Source organism: Kogia breviceps, chromosome 7, assembly GCF_026419965.1.
Source record: "Kogia breviceps isolate mKogBre1 chromosome 7, mKogBre1 haplotype 1, whole genome shotgun sequence".
Classification (NCBI taxonomy): domain Eukaryota; kingdom Metazoa; phylum Chordata; class Mammalia; order Artiodactyla; family Physeteridae; genus Kogia; species Kogia breviceps.
The window spans coordinates 24,001,503-24,020,268 of record NC_081316.1 but is presented as its reverse complement, the minus strand read 5'-3'; the positions used below and the strand labels follow the sequence as shown (position 1 = coordinate 24,020,268).

The 18,766-nt window shown below is 35.5% G+C and overlaps 1 protein-coding gene across 4 annotated transcripts in view; it reads left to right on the top strand.

The window, feature by feature from the left end:
- The window catches only part of PDHX (pyruvate dehydrogenase complex component X), a 79,658-nt gene extending 61,311 nt beyond the window's left edge, over positions 1-18,347 (top strand). For all 4 annotated transcript variants that reach the window (XM_059069729.2, XM_067038023.1, XM_067038022.1 and 1 more), the window contains exons 8-11: positions 8,824-8,882; positions 12,073-12,231; positions 14,647-14,711; positions 17,414-18,347. In XM_059069729.2, the coding sequence (XP_058925712.1) occupies positions 8,824-8,882; positions 12,073-12,231; positions 14,647-14,711; positions 17,414-17,672 (542 nt within the window). In that variant the 3' untranslated portion in view covers positions 17,673-18,347. The remainder of the gene's footprint in view (positions 1-8,823; positions 8,883-12,072; positions 12,232-14,646; positions 14,712-17,413) is intronic.
- The last annotated feature ends 419 nt before the right edge of the window (positions 18,348-18,766 follow it).

The following is an 18,766-nucleotide window of genomic DNA, read 5'->3' as shown; positions in this document are numbered from 1 at the left end:
TTCATATTCACAGCTTCTGCGTCTGTGAATGAAACCAACCATATTTTTTTTTAATTCCTGAAAGTTCCTAAAAGCAGAACTTGAATTTTCCATGCACTGGTAACTATTTACATAGCATTTACATCATACTAAGTATTACAAGTATTCTAGAGATTTAAAGTGTATGGGAGGATGCGTGTAGGTTATATGCAAATACTACACCATTTCATGCAAGGGACTTGAACATTCTCGGATTTTGGTATCCAAGGGGTGTCCTGAAACCAGTTCCCCTCGGATACGGAGGGATGACTGTAAATGAAGTGAGATTACCATTTTTTATATTAGTAATTTGTCTTCTAACTTTCTTGGTCAGTCTGGCTAGAGGTTTATCAATTTTATTGATCTCTTCAAAGAATCAGTTATGTGATTTTACTAACTTTTTCTATTTCTATAATTTTGTTTTTATTGATTTTTACTCTCATCTTTATTATTTCATTTTTTTCTATTTGCTTTGGGTTTAATTTGCCCTTTTTTTCCCTAGTTTCTTAAGGTGAAAATCGATGTCAATATAATATAATAAACTTTATTTCTAACATAAGCATATGATACTTTTAAGTTCCCTTTAAGCAGTGCTTCAGCTGTATGCCATAAATTTTGGCATGTTTTATTTTCCTTCCTACTCAGTTCAAGATGTTTTCTAATTTCCCTTGTGATTTCTTTTTTGATTAATCAGTTATTAGAAGTATAAGTTTAATTTGCAAATATTTAGGGACTTTTCAGTTTTCTTTCTTTTATGATTTCTAGTTTAACTCCACTGTGTTTAGAGAACACACTTTGTATGATTTAAATCTTTTTAAGTTTGTTGAGATTTATTTTATAGTCATAATGTTACCTGGTCCAAGCTCATACTGCTCACTGTACAACAGGCCAATAAATTGAGAGATGAGATGTTAGGGTAAGTAATAGCACTTTATTCAGAAAGTCAGCAGACCAAGAGGATGGCAGACTGTGTCCCAAAGAACCATCTTACCCGAGTTAGAATTCAGGCTTCTTTTATACTAAAAGGGTAGGGGGTGTGACTGGTTGTTTCCATCTTTTTGGTGTTGGAATCCTTTGTTCTTACAGTGCCAGGATGGGTCTGGTCACAATGTTCCTGTAAACCTCCAACAAGGCAATTGCTTTCCGCTCTGCAGCTTTTTGTCTCTGAGTGAATGGAAAAGTGTTACACCTTTAAAGTTCAGGCCTCTGCTGGCAGAGCATTGAGAACGGGCTATTATGTATATTTCAGGCTATAGGCAATATTCTTTTACAAAGGTGCAGAGCCAGCATGACTAAGCACAGGCAGTAGAGCACAAAGGTTAGTGTCCTTGAAAAGAATATGTGTTCTGCTTTTGAGGGGTGTTTTATGAATGTTGGTTAGGTGAAGTTGGTTGATACTATTGTTCTTACCTTCTGTAAACTTACTGATTTCCTGTCTCTTTGTTTTATTGATTCTTGATTAAAATCCTTAATTATAATTGTAGATTTGTCTGTCTCCTCTCTTAGTTTTTATCAGTTTTTGCTTCATGTATTTTGAAGGTCTGTTATTAGGCATATACACATTTAGGATTTTTATGTTTTCTTGGTGAATAGACCCATCATGTAATGTCCTGTCTGTTTCTGGTATAATATTCCTTATCCTCAAACCTCCTTTGCCTGATATTTATATAGGCATTCCAGATTTCTCTGATTAGTGTTTTTATATTGTGTCTTTTTACATCTTTTTACTCTGAATGTATCTGTATCTTTATACCTCACAGATATCATGAGTTCAGTTCCAGACCACCACAATAAAGCAAATATTTCAGTAAAGCAAGTCACACTTATTTTTTTTTTGGTTTTCCAGTGCATATAAAAGTAATGTTACACTATACTATAGTCTGTTAAGTGTGCGGTAGCATTATGTCTAACAATACTTTATTGCTAAAAATGCTAACCACCTTCAGCTGGTAGAGGGTCTTGCCTTGATGTTGAGTGCTATGGATTGATCAGAGTGGGACTTGCTGAAGGGTGGGGTGGCTGTAGGCATTTTTAAAAGAATAAGACAGCAGTGAAGTTTGCTGCATTGATTGACTGACTCTCCTCTCAAAAATGACTCTATGTAGCAGCAGTGCTGTTTGATAGCATTTTGTCCTCAGTGGAGCTTCTTTCCAAAGCGGAGTCAGTCCTCAAACCTGCTGCTGCTTATCAACTAAGTTTATGTAATATTCTGAATCCTTTGTTGTCATTTCTGCAGTCTTCACAGCATCTTCACCAGTAGATTCCATCTCAAGAAACCACTTCCCTTCCTTACCCGTAAGAAGCAACTCCTCATCTGTTCAAGTTTTATCATGAGATTACAGCAATTCAGTCATATCCTCAGGTTCTACTTCTAATTCTAGTTTTCTTGCTGTTTCTGCCACATCTGCAGTTACTTCCTCCACTGAAGTCTTGAACCCCTCAAAGTCATTCATGAGGATTGGAATCAACTTCCAAACTCCTGCTAATGTTGATATTTTGACCTCTTTCCATGAATTAAAAATGTTCTTAATGGCAGCTAGAATAGTGAATCCTTTCCAAAGTTTTTCAACCTACTTTGCCCAAGTCCATCAGAGGAATCACTATATATGGCAGCTATAGCCATATGAAATCTATTTCTTACGAGGACTTGAAAGTCAAAATTATGTTTGATCCACGGGCTGCATAATGGATTGTTAGCAGGCATGAAAACAACATTAATCTTGTTGTACATCTACGTCAGAGCTCTTGGGTGACGTGGTGCATTGTCAGCGAGCAATCATATTTTAAAATGACTCTTTTTTTTCTGAGCAGTAGGTCTCCACAGGGAGCTTAAAATATTCAGTAAACTGTTTTGTAAACAGTGTGTAAACTGTATGCTGTCATACAGGCTTTTTTGTTCCATTTATAGAGCACAGGCAGAGTAGATTTAGCATAATTCTTAAGGGCCCTAGGATTTTTGGAATGGTAAATGAGCCCTGGCTTCAACTTAAAGTCACCAGCTGCCTAACTGGCGAGTCAGCCTATCCTTTAAAGTTTTGAGGCCAGCCTTGACTTTTCTCTAGCTATGAAGTCCTAGATGACATCTTTCAATAGAAGGCTGTTTCATCTACATTGAAAATCTGTGGTTTAATGTCGCCATCTTCCTTAATGTTCATAACTTGCTACAGCTTCTTTATCAGCACTTACTGCTTCACCCTGCACTTTTATGTTATAGAGATGGCTCTTTCCATAAACCTCATGAACCAACCTCTGTTGTCTTCAGACTTTCATCTGCAGCTTCCTCACCTCTCTCAGTCTTCACAGAATTGAAGAGTTAGGACCTCACTCTGGATGAGGGTTTGGCTTAAGGGAACGTTGTGGCTGGTTTGATCTTCTATCCAGACTGCTCCAACTTTCTTCCTATCAGCAATAAGGCTGTTTTGCTTTGTTATCATTCATGTGTTCTCTGGAAAAGCACTTTTAATTTCCTTCAAGAACTTTTCTTTTGCATTCATTTGCAACTTGGCTAATTGTTCATCACTAGAGGCCTAGCTTTCGGCCTACCTTGTCTTTCAACATGCCTTCCTCACGAAGCTTGATCACTTTTTGCTCTTGATTTAAAGTGAGAGATGTGTGATTCTTCCTTTCACTTGAACACTTAGAGGCCATTGTATGGTTATTAATTGGCCTAATTTCAACATTGAATCTCAGGGAATAAAGAGACCTGAGAAAAGGGAGAGAGACAGTCAGTGGAGCAGTTAGAACACATGCAAATATTTATCAATTAAGTTCACCTTCTTCTATGTGTGTGGTTCGTGGCACCCCAAAACAATTACAGTAGTAACATCAAAGATCACTGATCTCAGATCACCATAACAAATATAGTAGTAACAAAAAAGTTTGAAATATTGAGAGAATCACCAAAGTATGACACAGAGACATGAAGTGAGCAAATGCTATTGGGAAAATGGCACCAGTAGACTTCCTTGAAGCAGGGTTGCCACAAAGCTTCAATTTGTTAAAAAATAAAAATAAAAAAAACCCCGCAATATCTCCAAAGGGCAGTAAAGCAAAGCACGATAAAATGAGGTATGCCTGTATTTAGATGGTTCCTTGCAGACAGCATATAATTGGTTCACACTTTTTTAATCCAATCCTGTGGTTTCTGTCTTTTTATTAAGATTTAAACTATTCACATTTAATGATTTGTTCTTTGTTTTTCTTTTGTAAAATTTTCTTTTCTACCATTTTTTGTTTTTGTCCCATCATTCTTCCTGTTTTTCCTGTTTCTGTCTCATTTTAGATTACTTTTTTATTTATGATTCCATTTTATTTCTCTTTTTACTCTCTCTCCTCTCTCTCATTTATTTATTTATTCATGTTTACTTACTTTTGTGGTTCCTTTAGGGTTTACAGTATAATTCTTTATCACATCTACCTTCATATTTTTATTGCACCACCTCATGTATAATGTAAGCACCTTACAGTATGCCTGTATTCCCTCCCTCATCCTTTATGCTGTTATTCATATGCTTTACTTCTACATATGATGTCAGCAGAATATATGTATAATTTTTTTTTTACTTTAGCAAATCAACTATATTTTAAAGTTTTAAAAATGAGGGGAAAAAATGTCTTTTTATACCTGTCTGTATTTTTACGAGTTTTGTCATTCTTCATTTCTTTGTACAGAACCAGAATGCTAGCTATCTGCTATCATACTTCTGCCTGAAGAACTTTCTTAATGTTTCTTGTAGTACAGGTTGGCTGGCAAAAAATTCTTTCAGTTTTTGTTTGGAAAAGTCTATTTCTCCTTCATTTTTTTTCATCCCTTGAATTATGAATTCTGGTAAAATATACATAACATAAAATTTACCATCTTAACCATTTTTACGTATACAGTTCTGTGGTATTAAGTACATTCATATTGTTGTGCAGCCATTGCCAGCATGCATATTCACAAAACTCTTCATTGTGTAAAACTGAAGCACTGTACCTGTTAAACAGTAACTCCCTGGTCCCCTTTCCCCTCAGGTTCTAGCAGCCACTATTTTACTCTCTGTCTGTATGAATTTCACCACTCTGTATCTCATTTGAGTGGAATCATACAGTACTTGTCCTTTTGTGACAGGCTTATTTCACGTAACATATTGTTCTCAAGGTTCATTCACAATGCGCATATGTTAGAATTTTCTTCCATTTTAAGACTGAATGATATTCCATTTTCTGTATATACCACATTCTGTGTATTCATTTATCTGTCAATGGACTCCTGGTTGCTTCCACGTTTTGATTTTTATGAATATGCTGCTGTGAACATGGATATACAAATATCTCTTTGCATCTCTACTTTCAGATCTTTTGGTTATATCCCCAGAAGTGTTATTGCTGAATCATATGGTAATTCTAACTCTAACTTTTTGAGGAACTAACATACTGTTTTCTGTTGTGGCAGTATCATTTTACATTCTTATCATCAGTGCACAAGGGTCCCAGTTGCTCTGTATCCTCACTAACACTTGTTATTTCTGTGATTTTGATAGTAGTCATTCTAATGGGTGTGTCTCCTTCTTTTTTTTTTTTTTTTTTTTTTTTTTTGTGGTATGCGGGCCTCTCACTGTTGTGGCCTCTCCCGTTGCGGGGCACAGGCTCCGGATGCGCAGGCTCAGCGGCCATGGCTCACGGGCCCAGCTGCTCCGCGGCATGTGGGATCTTCCCGGACCGGGGCATGAACCCGTATCCCCTGCATCGGCAGGCGGATTCTCAACCACTGCGCCACCAGGGAAGCCCTCTCCTTCATTTTTGAAAGATATTTTTGCTGGGTATAGAATTTTGAGTAAACAGGGTTTTTTCCCCCAGTATTTTTACTTAAAGATACTGTTCCATTATCTTCTGACTTGTAGAATATCTGCTGCCATTCTTAATCTGTGTTTCCCTGTATATGATGTTTTCTTTCTCTCTGGTTGCCTTCAAGATTTTCTCCAATAGTAGCTTGACTATTATATGCCTAACATTTTTTGGTTTTTTGTTTTTTCCTTATTGCATTTATCCTGTCTGGGTTTCTCTCAACTTCTTGGATTTGTGGTTTGTTGTCTTTCATTAATTTTGGAAAACTCCCAGATACAGTTATTTTTAACTATATCTTCTGCTTCATGTGTTTTCTCCTTGGAACTCTAATTATAAATATTAGACATAATTGTAAAGCTTAGGTGTAACCTTAGCTCCCTAATAGGCTCAAGAAAGTTATGATTTTGTAGTTTATGTTGCTTTTCCTCCCACCCTATTTGGATGGGCACAACTTTCTCTTGTGGCTTTCTACATCCTAATTGAAAGCAGAACTGATAAATCAGTATAAGTACAGGCTTCCAAACCTGACAGATTTTAATAGTCCAAGGAACCAAATGGAAAGCTATTTTAGACAGAGTGATCAACGTTCAAAAAGTTAACCCGGGAAGCTCCCCTTATAGGTTTCAAATCATACTTACTAGTTATGATATAGAGGTTATTGTGGGAATAATTTTCCTGGTTCCTTCCTCTCATGAGGCAGGAAACAGTACTATTTCATTGGAGGTATGGATTAGTGTAGTATCTTTGCATGGACCAGGTTTGGTTTTGTCCTTTCAATTAGGGATTTTTTTTTTTTTTTTTTTTTTTGCGGTACATGGACCTCTCACTGTTGTGGCCTCTCCCATTGCGGAGCACAGGCTCCAGACATGCAGGCTCAGCAACCGTGGCTCACGGACCCAGCTGCTCCGCAGCATGTGGGATCTTTCTGGACCAGGGCACGAACCCGTGTCCCCTGCATCAGCAGGCGGACTCTCAACCACTGAGCCACCAGGGAAGCCCTAGGGATTTTTTGATGAGTCTTCAAAGGGCCCACATTAAAGGTTATAGTATATAACATTCTATAAGTATGTTCCACACTTTGTTTTGTAACAATATGCAAAGGAGAATATTTGATATTCCCTCACAATGTATTTCCTACTCTCTTCTTAATAAATATTACCAGTGGTCTTTCTGTATGTTTGAAAATGTCCACAATTTTAAAAAAGAGCAAAAAAACTTTTCTGTATGTTTTAAATTTTATTTAAAAATAAAGGAACTTGAAAAAACTCTCCTTTGCACATATTAGATTTGGGATGCCTATCAGACACATAAGTAGAAAATGTCATGTGAGAAAGAGGGTGTATGAGTCTGAAGCTCCAGATACACCAGGATTCAAGATAGAATTTGGAGGAATCATTATCATATAAATGATATCAAACTGAAAGTTCTCACCTGGGGAGATGTCAACATTGAGAGGAAGGGACTGAAAGTAAGTGAGCAGAGGGTGGAATAAAACCAGGAGAGTCTGTGACTCAGAAGTCAGAAAGAGAACGTGTTTCAAGATGAAGAAAGTGGTCAAATGTAGGAGTATGATGAGGGCCGGGAATTTTAAGTGAGGACTATGGACTTGGGCAGTAGATTTGGAAATCATCATCTGGTAAAGGGTTTGGGAAGTCTTCACTGTGGACACCTATGAATAGTAGGTAAAGTGAGAAGGAGGCCGAGAGAGGCATGAGAGGTAAGCACAGTGTGTTCATAAAATACTTTGTCTGCATATTTGAATTTATGCAGACCAAATTTTCTGTATGTGGGTATCATTAAGTCTCTAAGCACTGGAAATCCATTTGTTTTTCTGCTCCCAAAGGAGTTTTAAACAAACAAAAATGTTTGTGTTTCTGGAAATCTGAATTGTAAGAGCTGTGTATTAGAAGAACCAGCTGACAGTTACCATGACAGTTTGACAGTATTTAGGTTTATGGTGATACATCTAATCCCTTTCTGAAATCTTAGCATGCCTTTGGAATGAGATATCATTCATGTAAAATTCCATCATAGTAGAGTAACAGGATTTGTGTATCCTGCCACATACCATCAACTGACTAGATACCGATCTTAAAGTCTTTTTATAGAAGCCCTTGCAATAAAGAATCAAATGTAGTTTACATTTTCAACACTTCCATATGCACTGGGAAAAGCAGAGGTATAAACCAAATGCTTTCATTAAGATCAGCTCTTTGGGAAGGGAGGGGACCCCAGCTTTATCTTAAAATATTATACCGGAAGGAAATTTATTTAAATGGATTCACCATAAAACTAGACAGAGAACTTCATTTTATTTATTGCATTAAGACCCACGCCAACATTGCTTCATCTTTGGCATTTGCTATATCCTGTTTTGTTAAGTTAAAAAACAGTTCTTATTTAATGCAGTGATCTTAAATTTTTTCATTGTACACTTTGTTAGTAAAAAGAAATTTCTGAACATCCCCTCTCTCTATATATATATATCTATGTTTGTTTCTTTAAAGTGACTACAGCTACCACTGTTCTAATATAATCCATGTATTATAAAGAATACACAGAATACGGACGTTTGAAAAGGATGTGGAAAAAAAAATGAATCATCTTGTAAACTTCCTGACTATATATGCCATGGACAGACCATTTGTCTTTTTCAAGACATGGGACTTGGATCTTTTCTTTCTGACTGTGGTTGTCATGTATCTTTTAAGTTCTTGTGTATGATATCTGAGCAGTTTAAAAGAACTGTAATCAGGATCAGGAGAAAACTTTTATATTCGTGGTTAATATTATTTATCCAGGACCTCATATAAGGCAAGTTTTTCTACTCAGAGGAACCATGACTAAGTGAACAAAACCTGTAATATTTTTTATCATTGTTTGTCAGTGCAGTTCATAATTTAAAAGTTTGAAATCATAATGGTTAATTTAAAAGTTTTATTATGAACACTAATTTTAATACACTTGTTTTTCTTTCAGATGACATCAAAGTATCAGTAAATGATTTTATCATCAAGGCAGCAGCTGTTACCCTTAAAGTAAGTTAGCAAACCCCAAATAATTTTGGCTTCCAAAGTAGTCTCACATCTTGGGATTTTATATAATAAATAGAACTCTTATTTTTAAGTGACAAAAATTTTATAATTTTAATGCTAAAAATATTCTGTTATTTAATCTCACTCAGTTTTGTAGATGGAGAAACTGAAAATCACAAAGGCTTACAACGAATTACAGCAGAATAAAGACCATTTATTCCACGAATACTAATTGATCCCCTAGCATGTGCTAAATACTAGAGATATAGTAGTGAGCAAAAACCTACATAATTTCTGCTCTCATGGGGCTTATATTCTAGTTGGGAGGCAAACAAATGTGTATGTCAGATAGTGAAAGTGCTGAGGAGAAAAAGAAAGCAGGTTAAGGGAACAGAAGAACTAGAGGTGTTATTTTCAAAAGTCAGCCAAGGAAGGCTTCTCTGGCAGGATGATAATTGAGACAAGGCCTGCGGAAAGAGAGGGAGAAAACCATGTAGAGATGTGGTAGAAGATGCTCCAGGCAGAAGGAACAGCAAACACAGAGGCTGTGAGGAGTGGATCGTGTCACCCAGAGACATGGCGCTGGGGATGAAGTGTGCCTGGAGTGGAGTTAGTGAGAGTAGGAGGGTAAGAGATGAGGTTAAACAGAAAAGAAGAGGGAGAGGGGCTAAGGGGGTCCCGAAGTACACGAGGCCTTGGTGACCTTGGTGACCATGGAAAGGAGGAGGAGTTTTATTACGAATGAGAAGGAAGTCTTTGGAGGGTTTTGAGCAAAGGATTAACATGATCTGACTTAAAACTTTAAAAAGAAAAGGGAGAGCCTGCTGCGGCGGTTGTGTGGAACACAGCTTGTGGAGAGGCAAGGGTGGAAGTGGTTACGTTTCAAAGGCAGAACCACCAGGGTTTGCTGGTGGATTGGCTGTGGAATGTGAGAGAAAGAAGGACAAGGGTTTTGGTCCAAGCAGTGGGAGGAATGGAATTTCCCATGTACTAAGACTGGGAGAGGAGCAGGTTTGAGGCAGGGAATCTAGACTTCAGTTTTGGACAAATTAAGTTCAGGAAGCCTCATAGTGTCCCAGTGGGGTGGCAGGAAAGCAAGTGAATGTCAGAGTCTGCAGTTCAGCGAGGCGTCCGACTGGAGATGTAAATCCAAAGCCCAGGCTTCCTGAATCCCTGCTCAGCACCATTTGCTGTCATGCCTTCTTTCTATAACTATACGCTATTTTCTGCATCACTGCTTACTAAGTACTGTATTTAAAGTATTTTTATAAGGAATTTATTTTTAGTTCTTGGAGAGTACAACTATAGAGAATTTTGAAGACATGCCTTTTCAGTCGTTTGGTATCTCAGTGTTCGTATGGTTTTTCTCTTTTGACCAAATTATTTTGATTTATATTAACTATCTTCTAATTATGAATCATTCTTGCCTTCTTCAAGTGAGTCTCTAGTGGTCCATTAGCTATTTGTGAAGATTTCATTTTATAATTTTGTATCAGAAACCGTAAGTAATTGTAATTTAAATTGTGTGCTCGCTTTTTCAGGCTTTTCTTTTTTCTAAATCATTTGCTTCATAAAATGAATTTGGTTGTATTTTTCCCTTTCCTTTCTCTGTGCTTGTTTCAGTATTACAAAGATTTGTATTTCTTGAAGTTTTATAGAATTCACCAGTAAAAATATCTGAGCCTAGTTCTATTTTGAGGAAGGGGCCTTGGCAGCTTTCCCATTTTTTTCCCCTATAATTATCAAGCTGTTTGGTTTTCAGCTTTTTCTTGAATCAATTTTAGAAATTTACATATTCCCAGGAAATCATTCATCTCACCTGGATTTCCAAACTCATTAGCCTAGAGTTATTTGAATTTGTTTCTTATAATTATTTTAATGTCCTCAATGCCTGGGTTTATTCTGAACTCTGTCTCACTTTTATTATTACATATTTGCTTTATCACTCCTTTTACATTGTTTCATTATGTGTTCCCTCCTTCATTTCCCTAGGTTTATTTTGGTTAGAAATATCGTTAGAAAACTTGAATGTGTAATTCATTATAACTATTTTTTTATTAAAGAGAAAGTTTAAGATGAATTTTCCTTTGAATACAGCTTAGGCTTTATCCTAGAGGGTTTTGTTACATAACTTTCTAATTAAATTTATCTGCCAGACATTCTTCATTTGTGAGGGTTTGTTTGTTTTGTTTTGTTTTCTTCTTTTCATTGTCCATGAAGAATTTAAAATCTTCTGGGAGATAGACATATTTTGACATAGTGACATTGTTGAATGAAAGAGTTGAGCCTTGAAAGAAGTGAAAATTGCAATTGAACAGTGGTGAAATGGAAATGAGTGTAGCATAAGAGTGAGAAGCCTGAGTAAAGTGGAAATTCATCTTCGGGGGAGTGGTCAGGAGTAAAATTAGATTGGGTGGAATCAAATTGTGGATTGCCATGCTTAAATGACATGCTTGGGAGGCTTGGATTTTACTCTGAAGAAAGCAATGAATTTTTGAGAAAAGAAATTAGTTTTTGCTTTCTGTTTTTCAGCATCATTTTCTCCTGTGATGTCTGGCAACATTATCAATACACACTGTTTCCGGGCATTGAGTCATCTCCGCTGGTTTTTTCCATCCCCAGTGTAGTTGTATGTATATTAAATATAGACGTGCTCATATATAGTATATAGCATATGTTTATGAAGCCTAGGAAATCTCTCTTAAATAGGGAAGTCATTTATTAAGGACCTGCTAATATTTCCCAGGGCTGCACTAGAAAGTCAGGCTTCCTCATGCCATAGAAGTAATGTGGTGGGATGTCACTACCCCTCTGCCCTCCCCTCTTCTCCTCAAGGTCATGTCGGTCATCATATGAGACAGGAAGGTTAACAAACGTTAAATACTTCCTAGCAATTAGGTTTAACAAAGGAAGCCCTTTTCTTAACCATGATATAAAGAGATCAAAACGTGTGTGTCATCAGAATTTCCTCGCGCTTGCTTCAAAAAAGATGGTTTGTTTAATTATTCTTCCCAAACATAAAAGATATTTAATATAGAGGTCCAAACCACTTTTTTCAAATCGAAGTTTTATTTATTTCCTTCAGTCTAGCTATATTCACTTTCAAAACTACATAATAATGTTGGTTATTTTTCCGTAACAACCTTGGTCTAAAGCTACTTCCTCAGCAACATTTTTCTCTACTGCTTTCTAGCAAATGCCAAGTGTTAATGTAAGCTGGGATGGAGAGAGCCCAAAGCAACTGCCCTTTATTGACATTTCAGTGGCTGTGGCAACAGATAAAGGGTTAATTACACCGGTCATCAAAGATGCTGCTGCTAAGGCTCTGCCAGAGATTGCTGACTCTGTGAAGGTAGGTTAGCGTACTCTGCCGCACTGTGAGACGGGTGTGTGTGCACGCGCGTAATATATATTTTTGCTATTTCCAAGTGCTTATCAATTACGTATATAGACTTTTAAACCTTTATCCAGGTACAACCCATTTTAAGAACATTTAACATTTAAAAATTCAGAAATAACATGCGTACAAGTTAGGGCCAGCTGTGTTCAAGTTGGCTGCTTTGCTTCCCAAAGTCTATAATGAAACTCTAGAGATGGTATTTTAGATAAACTTTAAAGTTAAAGCTGAAACTATATCTCTATCAACGTGGTAATGGACAGACCTCACTTTTCACAGCATTTTATTCTTAAAAGTTTATTCATTTCCTCTCTACAATGGAGACCACTAGAAGTACTTGGTATTCCAGAAGCAAAACGCTTTCTTTTTCCTGGTGTCCAATATGGAAGAGTCAGCTCTCACCAAAAACATCACATTGAATAGGCGGAACGCAGGCAGTAGGCCAACTTCAACAGTTTTAAGAGGCAGAGGCAAAGTTTAGCTCCTTAGTACTCAGTAAATTTTTTGAATGAATTAATAAGGCATGTGATATATTTTAGAAATATTTGCTAGTCAGCTTGTATTACGTCTTGTCAACTGGATGGTTCAGGAAACAGGAGCCTTGATTTTTAAGTTCACATTCCCAGGAAATACCAGTGAGAATTGGTTACTTTCAAAACCAGTGATCCTCATCAGAATCTATTCTTATTCCACACTCTTAGGAGTTCGTTGACAGGAATATCCTGCTGATGTTTTGGGTCTATAGAGATTTTCTTAAAGTGTATTACGTGTGCTTGTCATCTGTTGTTGTTTTTTTTAATGAATATGTTTTTTATTTGTTGTAGCCTGGTAACTCATCAGGATGTGTTACGATCATCTGCCTTTAGAGAAATGCCTTTTAAAGTTCATGTGATATGTGCTTGTTCAGATCATGTGAAGTTATTATATTGCTTAAGGCAGGAGAAATGCATTTGTAGATTGTCCTCTCTACTTCTAATATTCCAAGGACTATACAAGTCTAAATTCATCTCTTATTTTTTTCATTCTGGATCTAAATAGTTTTATAAGTAACTATATCCAAATATAAATCTATAATTGATTCATTTGGCAGTAAGTCACAGTGATATGTTGAGATTGTTTTTTGATTTTTAAAGAATGTTTTATTTTTCAAAAATTAAATCATCTATGGTTCAGAATTAAGTAATTTTCAGTGGGGATTGTAATTGTACCTTTGGTTAGCTATACAATACAGAATATTAAGTAAACCCCAGATTTATATCATCTACCCAATGACAGTAGCTTATCTCTTCTCTCCCCGTCATAAAGTAATTCTTCATTAATTTTTCATATGTAATGACTCAGTCTCTGTCCCCTTGCTTTTGAAGCATTGAAAAATAAAAATTAAGATGTGTGGTTAATTGCAAGTAGAGGGAAATTCAACTACTTTTCCTCATATAGCTCTCAGAGTGTTATCTGTCTTTCCCTCTGTTAAGTTTTTAGACATCAGTTTTGTCAAGGGTGATATGAAATTACTACATTTTTACATTCCTTGTAGCAGCGTAGACTAGCTCACAGGAAATGTTTTAGCTATAGGATCAAGAACCCCCAAAAAAGTTCATTTTCTAGGGCTTTGTAATTCCATTTCTGAGAATTTATATGAAGGAATTCAAAAGAAACAAATGAACCAAGTTACAACACTAGGAAAATGACTAACTTGGGGCAGATGCAGTATTTAGAATGTTAAACAGACATTTAAAAATCAGTTGCAAAGACTGACAATACAGAAAATGCATATAATATTGAAAAGTAACTATAAAATTCTGTTTTTTTAACAACTGTTTGAAGTTATATATATGTTATGGGTAAAAAAGAAGCAAACACTGAAATGAAAATCGATGTGTTGGTTGTGAGATGGTTGCCGTTGAATAATTTATTTAAAAGCTACTAGAGTAACAAGAAGGGCTCTTCTAATACTTTGTCTTACAAGAAAAAGTTTTATAGGCAAAATGGAAAATTTCACTGTATCTATAAAAAACACTGAAACATTCTGCATAGTGTACAAGGTAATTCCAATATTTGAAGAACTTTTAAAGGGAAATGATTTTTCTAGAGTTCTGATTCACATGTGTATAGCTTCTTGGATTATCTGTGCTCTGACTTACTCATTTTTTTAAGTGTGTTAGAGAAAATTATATATATATATAATTTTTTAAAAAAAAAAATATATATATATATATATATATATATACATATGTATGTATATATAGTCTCTTATAAAAGTCAAGTCAAGGCATATCAAAGATGAGAGTGCACCCTATAAAAATATTTTTAAGTGACAAAATCAGCCATATAATGTAGTGTTGTTTGTCATGCCGTTTGTATTTTTCTCAGGCTCTATCAAAGAAAGCTAGAGATGGAAAATTGTTACCTGAAGAATACCAAGGAGGATCTTTTAGGTAAAATTTAAACTTAATTATTTATAGCATCAAACCGACTTAAGACTTATGAAGTCCTTGTTAACCTGTTTTCATTTATTTTCTGAAACATTTCTTTAAAAATTTAAGCTAAATATCATACTTTATTTAGACAAGAGAATATGTGAAAATGTTCTTCAGACTAGTTAGTCTTTCATATGAATCAAAGCTAGTAGGAAGCCATTATGGTTAGCTAGTTAACCCATTTAGATGTTCATAGAATGACATTCAGGGTCTGACATACAATAGATTTATAAACGTCAACTATTTTTTTTCTACTTGTGATTTATTTTAAGGTCCTTTGGGGTAAGATATTAACACATAGACTCTTGAGTTATTATCAGCTCTATTTTTGTTTAAGTATAACTTACAGTACACTACACTGAGTGTAGCTGGAATGTTTTATAAAGTGAAGAAAGCTGTGTAACCAACCAAAGCAAGATAATGAACATTATCTGCATCCCATAAGCCTCCCTTTACCTTTCCTAATTCTCACCCCCTTGAGGGTAACCATGTTTCTGAAAATTATCACCAAAGTTCTTGTTTTGCCAACTTTGATCTTTACATAAATACATATTTTGCAGTGTCTGACTTCTTTCACTCAACATTAATGTCTGTGAGATGAACCATGCATGTTGTTGTGTGAAGCAGTCATTTATTTATTATTGCGTTATAGTATTCTGTAGTATGCTGAATAAATATGCTAGTGTCCCTTTCACTGTTGGGCATTTGTTTTGTTTACAGTTTGGTGCTCGTGAACATTTTTGTCAGTGTCTTATGGTGACTATATGTACATATTTTTGTTGTATAGACCTGAAAGTAGAATTGCTGGGTTTATAGCTTTAGTAGATCCTGCCAGATAGTTTTCCAAAATGGTTCTACCATTTTTTTCTTCCATCAGCAGTGTATGGAGAATTCCCGCTGCTTCATATTCTTGTTAACTCTTAATATTGTTAGGTTTTAAATTTTAATGAATCTTGGTGTGTGTAGTGGTACTCTTTGTGGTCAGAGAAATGCAAATTAATGATGTTGAATACTGTTTTCATTTATCTGTCAGCCATTTGGGTATCTGGTAACTCGTCAGATAAAATACCTGTTGAAGTCTTGTGTCTGTTTTTTAAAATGTTTTATAGGAGTTCCTTTTTCCCGATACACAGACTTTTATAGGATATATATTATTTGAAATGCCTTTCCCACTTTGTACCTTGCCTTTGAAACTTTCTTGATGGTGTTTTTTTTTTTTTTTTTTTTTTTTTTTTTTTTTTTTTTTTTTTTTTTTTGTGGTATGCGGGCCTCACTGTTGTGGCCTCTCCCGTTGCGGAGCACAGGCTCCAGACGCGCAGGCTCAGCGGCCATGGCTCACGGGCCCAGCCGCTCCGTGGCATGTGGGATCTTCCCGGACCGGGGCACGAACCCGTGTCCCCTGCATCGGCAGGCGGACTCTCAACCACTGCGCCACCAGGGAAGCCCTTGATGGTGTTTTTTAATGAACAGAAGTTCTGAACTTTAATAAAATCCTATTTATCAGTATTTTTCTTTATAGTTAGTACTCTGTTTTCTGCTAGGAATTATTGTCTGTCCCAGAATCATGAAGTTATTCTTCTGTGTTATCCTCAGAAGCTTTATAACTTCTCACATGTAGGTTGAAATTCATCTGAAATTAGATTTTGTCTTTGATATGGAGGTAGAGGTCACGATTCTCTTTTTTTCCCTTTGTGGATAATTAATGGACTAAGCCTCAATTATTGAAAAGATTACTACTTCTCTGTAGCATTGAAAAGGTAACCAAGTGTGTTTGGTCCTTTTCTGTATTCTCTCTCCTTTTCAATTGACCTGTTTGTCCTTCCCTTGCTTAATACCAGCAAACTATAACTTTTGATATATGATAATGAAAGTCTTCCAAATTTGTTCACCATCAAGATTGTCTTTCCTGGCTTTGTACTTCCAAATAAATTTTAGAATCAACTTGTCATTTTTCATACACACACACACACACACACACACACACTAGCTCAGATTTTTATTGGGATTGCATTGAATTGTTTGGTCAATTTAAGTTTAAGGAGAATTGACCTCCTTGTAGCATTGAGTCTTCCAGTGAATGAGCATGTTATAAACCATTGTTTACTTGTTCTTTGATTTCTTTCAGTTGTGTTTTATAATTTTTTGTTTAGAGATCTTATATATGTTTCATTAGATTTAGTCCTAGATATTTTGTATACTATTGTAAATGGTATTATTTTCTAATGAAAGCAACTTGTATATACATATAAATTTTTATATTGACTTATTATGTAGTGACTTAGCTAAATTCATTTATTAATCTTACTAGTTTATCTATAGAGGCTTAGATTTTCTTTTTACAGTCAGTTCACCTGTGAATAATAAAGTTTTATTTCTTTTTTCTAGTCTTCATACCTTCTATTTCTTTTCCTTGCCATATTCCTCTGCCTAGGACTTCGAGTTCAATGCTGAATAAATGTTTACATTAGATATAATATTTGTGTGTTGATACTTGTTTTTTTTTGATCCTACTGTAAATGGTATTCTTTGTCTTTGGTCTTTTAGTAACTTGGAATAAGGTTCTGTGGCACAGTTTTTTAATAAAGTAAAAATATATAACTCAGGGAAAGGGTTCTTTGATTAAGGACATGCCATCTTCAGAGCTTTTTGTTTTCCCTTAGTATTTCCAACTTGGGGATGTTTGGCATCGATGAATTTACTGCAGTGATCAACCCTCCTCAGGCCTGCATTTTGGCTGTTGGGAGATTCCGACCTGTGCTGAAGCTCACTCAGGATGAAGAGGGTAATGCCAAACTGCAGCAACACCAGCTCATAACGGTCACAATGTCCAGTGACAACCGAGTGGTAGATGATGAACTGGCTACCAGGTTTCTGGAAAGTTTTAAAGCAAACCTGGAGAATCCTATCCGACTTGCCTAATCCTCAAAGATGAGAAGTTGGTCTTCGGCTTAGTTAATTGTATCATTGTTACTGAGAAACATACACTATAGGAAAACAATTAGGTATTTAAGTGTGAGGTGAATGAAATGTTTATTTAGGGTGAAAGTGTTTGACCTGAGTTGTCTTCATTTTCATTTTGGGTTCAGTGTTATATAAATAAATAACAAACTGTAACTAATGGAAGGCGGAGAACATTTGATTAGTGAGATGCATTTTTAATTTAACCACTGGTGCTGTACAAAAGGGATGTTCAGCCAGATGTAACTTAAAAGTAGATGACTGGCTCATTGGAGCATTTTAGAATATTTGAGGATGTATGATAAGTTGTAAAATCAAAAAATTTTAGAACTCTACCTTAATTGTGTTGAAATTAGAAGTGGTCTTCAAAGAGATGCCTATTAATGTAGGAATGGGACGTCACTTTTATAAGCACTGCTCTAGATATACTTGAACAATTTAATATGTACAGAAGTTTATTCTGGATACTAGTAGATAAATAAGAATCACTCTGTATTAGGGGTTGTGGCAACATTATTGAATTTTTTATGTATATAAAGCCATATGTTTTAGAGTGGTTTCTATCAGTCTTATTTTACACTTCTATGACACTGTGAACTAAAGAAGAAGAATTAAAGAGAATCAAAGGTGAAGAAAGAGACCAAAATATTTTGTTTGCTTTGATAATAAACTACAGTTAAAATATCTAAACCTTCAGAAATAAACTGCTCGCCTTCATACTGAGTTGGAATATATTAAAGTAAGTTATGCTATTTCCTACCTAACATTTTAAGTTAGTGTTGATTTAAACACATGTTGTTACTTAGTGCATTTTAATCAAGTTTATACTGTGCAATAAAATATGAGAAAATATAACAATTCCTATTGTATTTTAAATGTTATGACACAGAAGTTTAGTACCTGGAAGAATATTAAGTAATTTCCCTGGAATAGCTTAAAAGGGATTCTACAGGAGGAGAGAAGGAATTTAAAATCACTGTTAACCCTTGTGAGGGTGAGGGGAGCTGATCCCAAGCAGTTGAAAATCTGCTTTTAAGTTTACAGTTGGTTCTCAT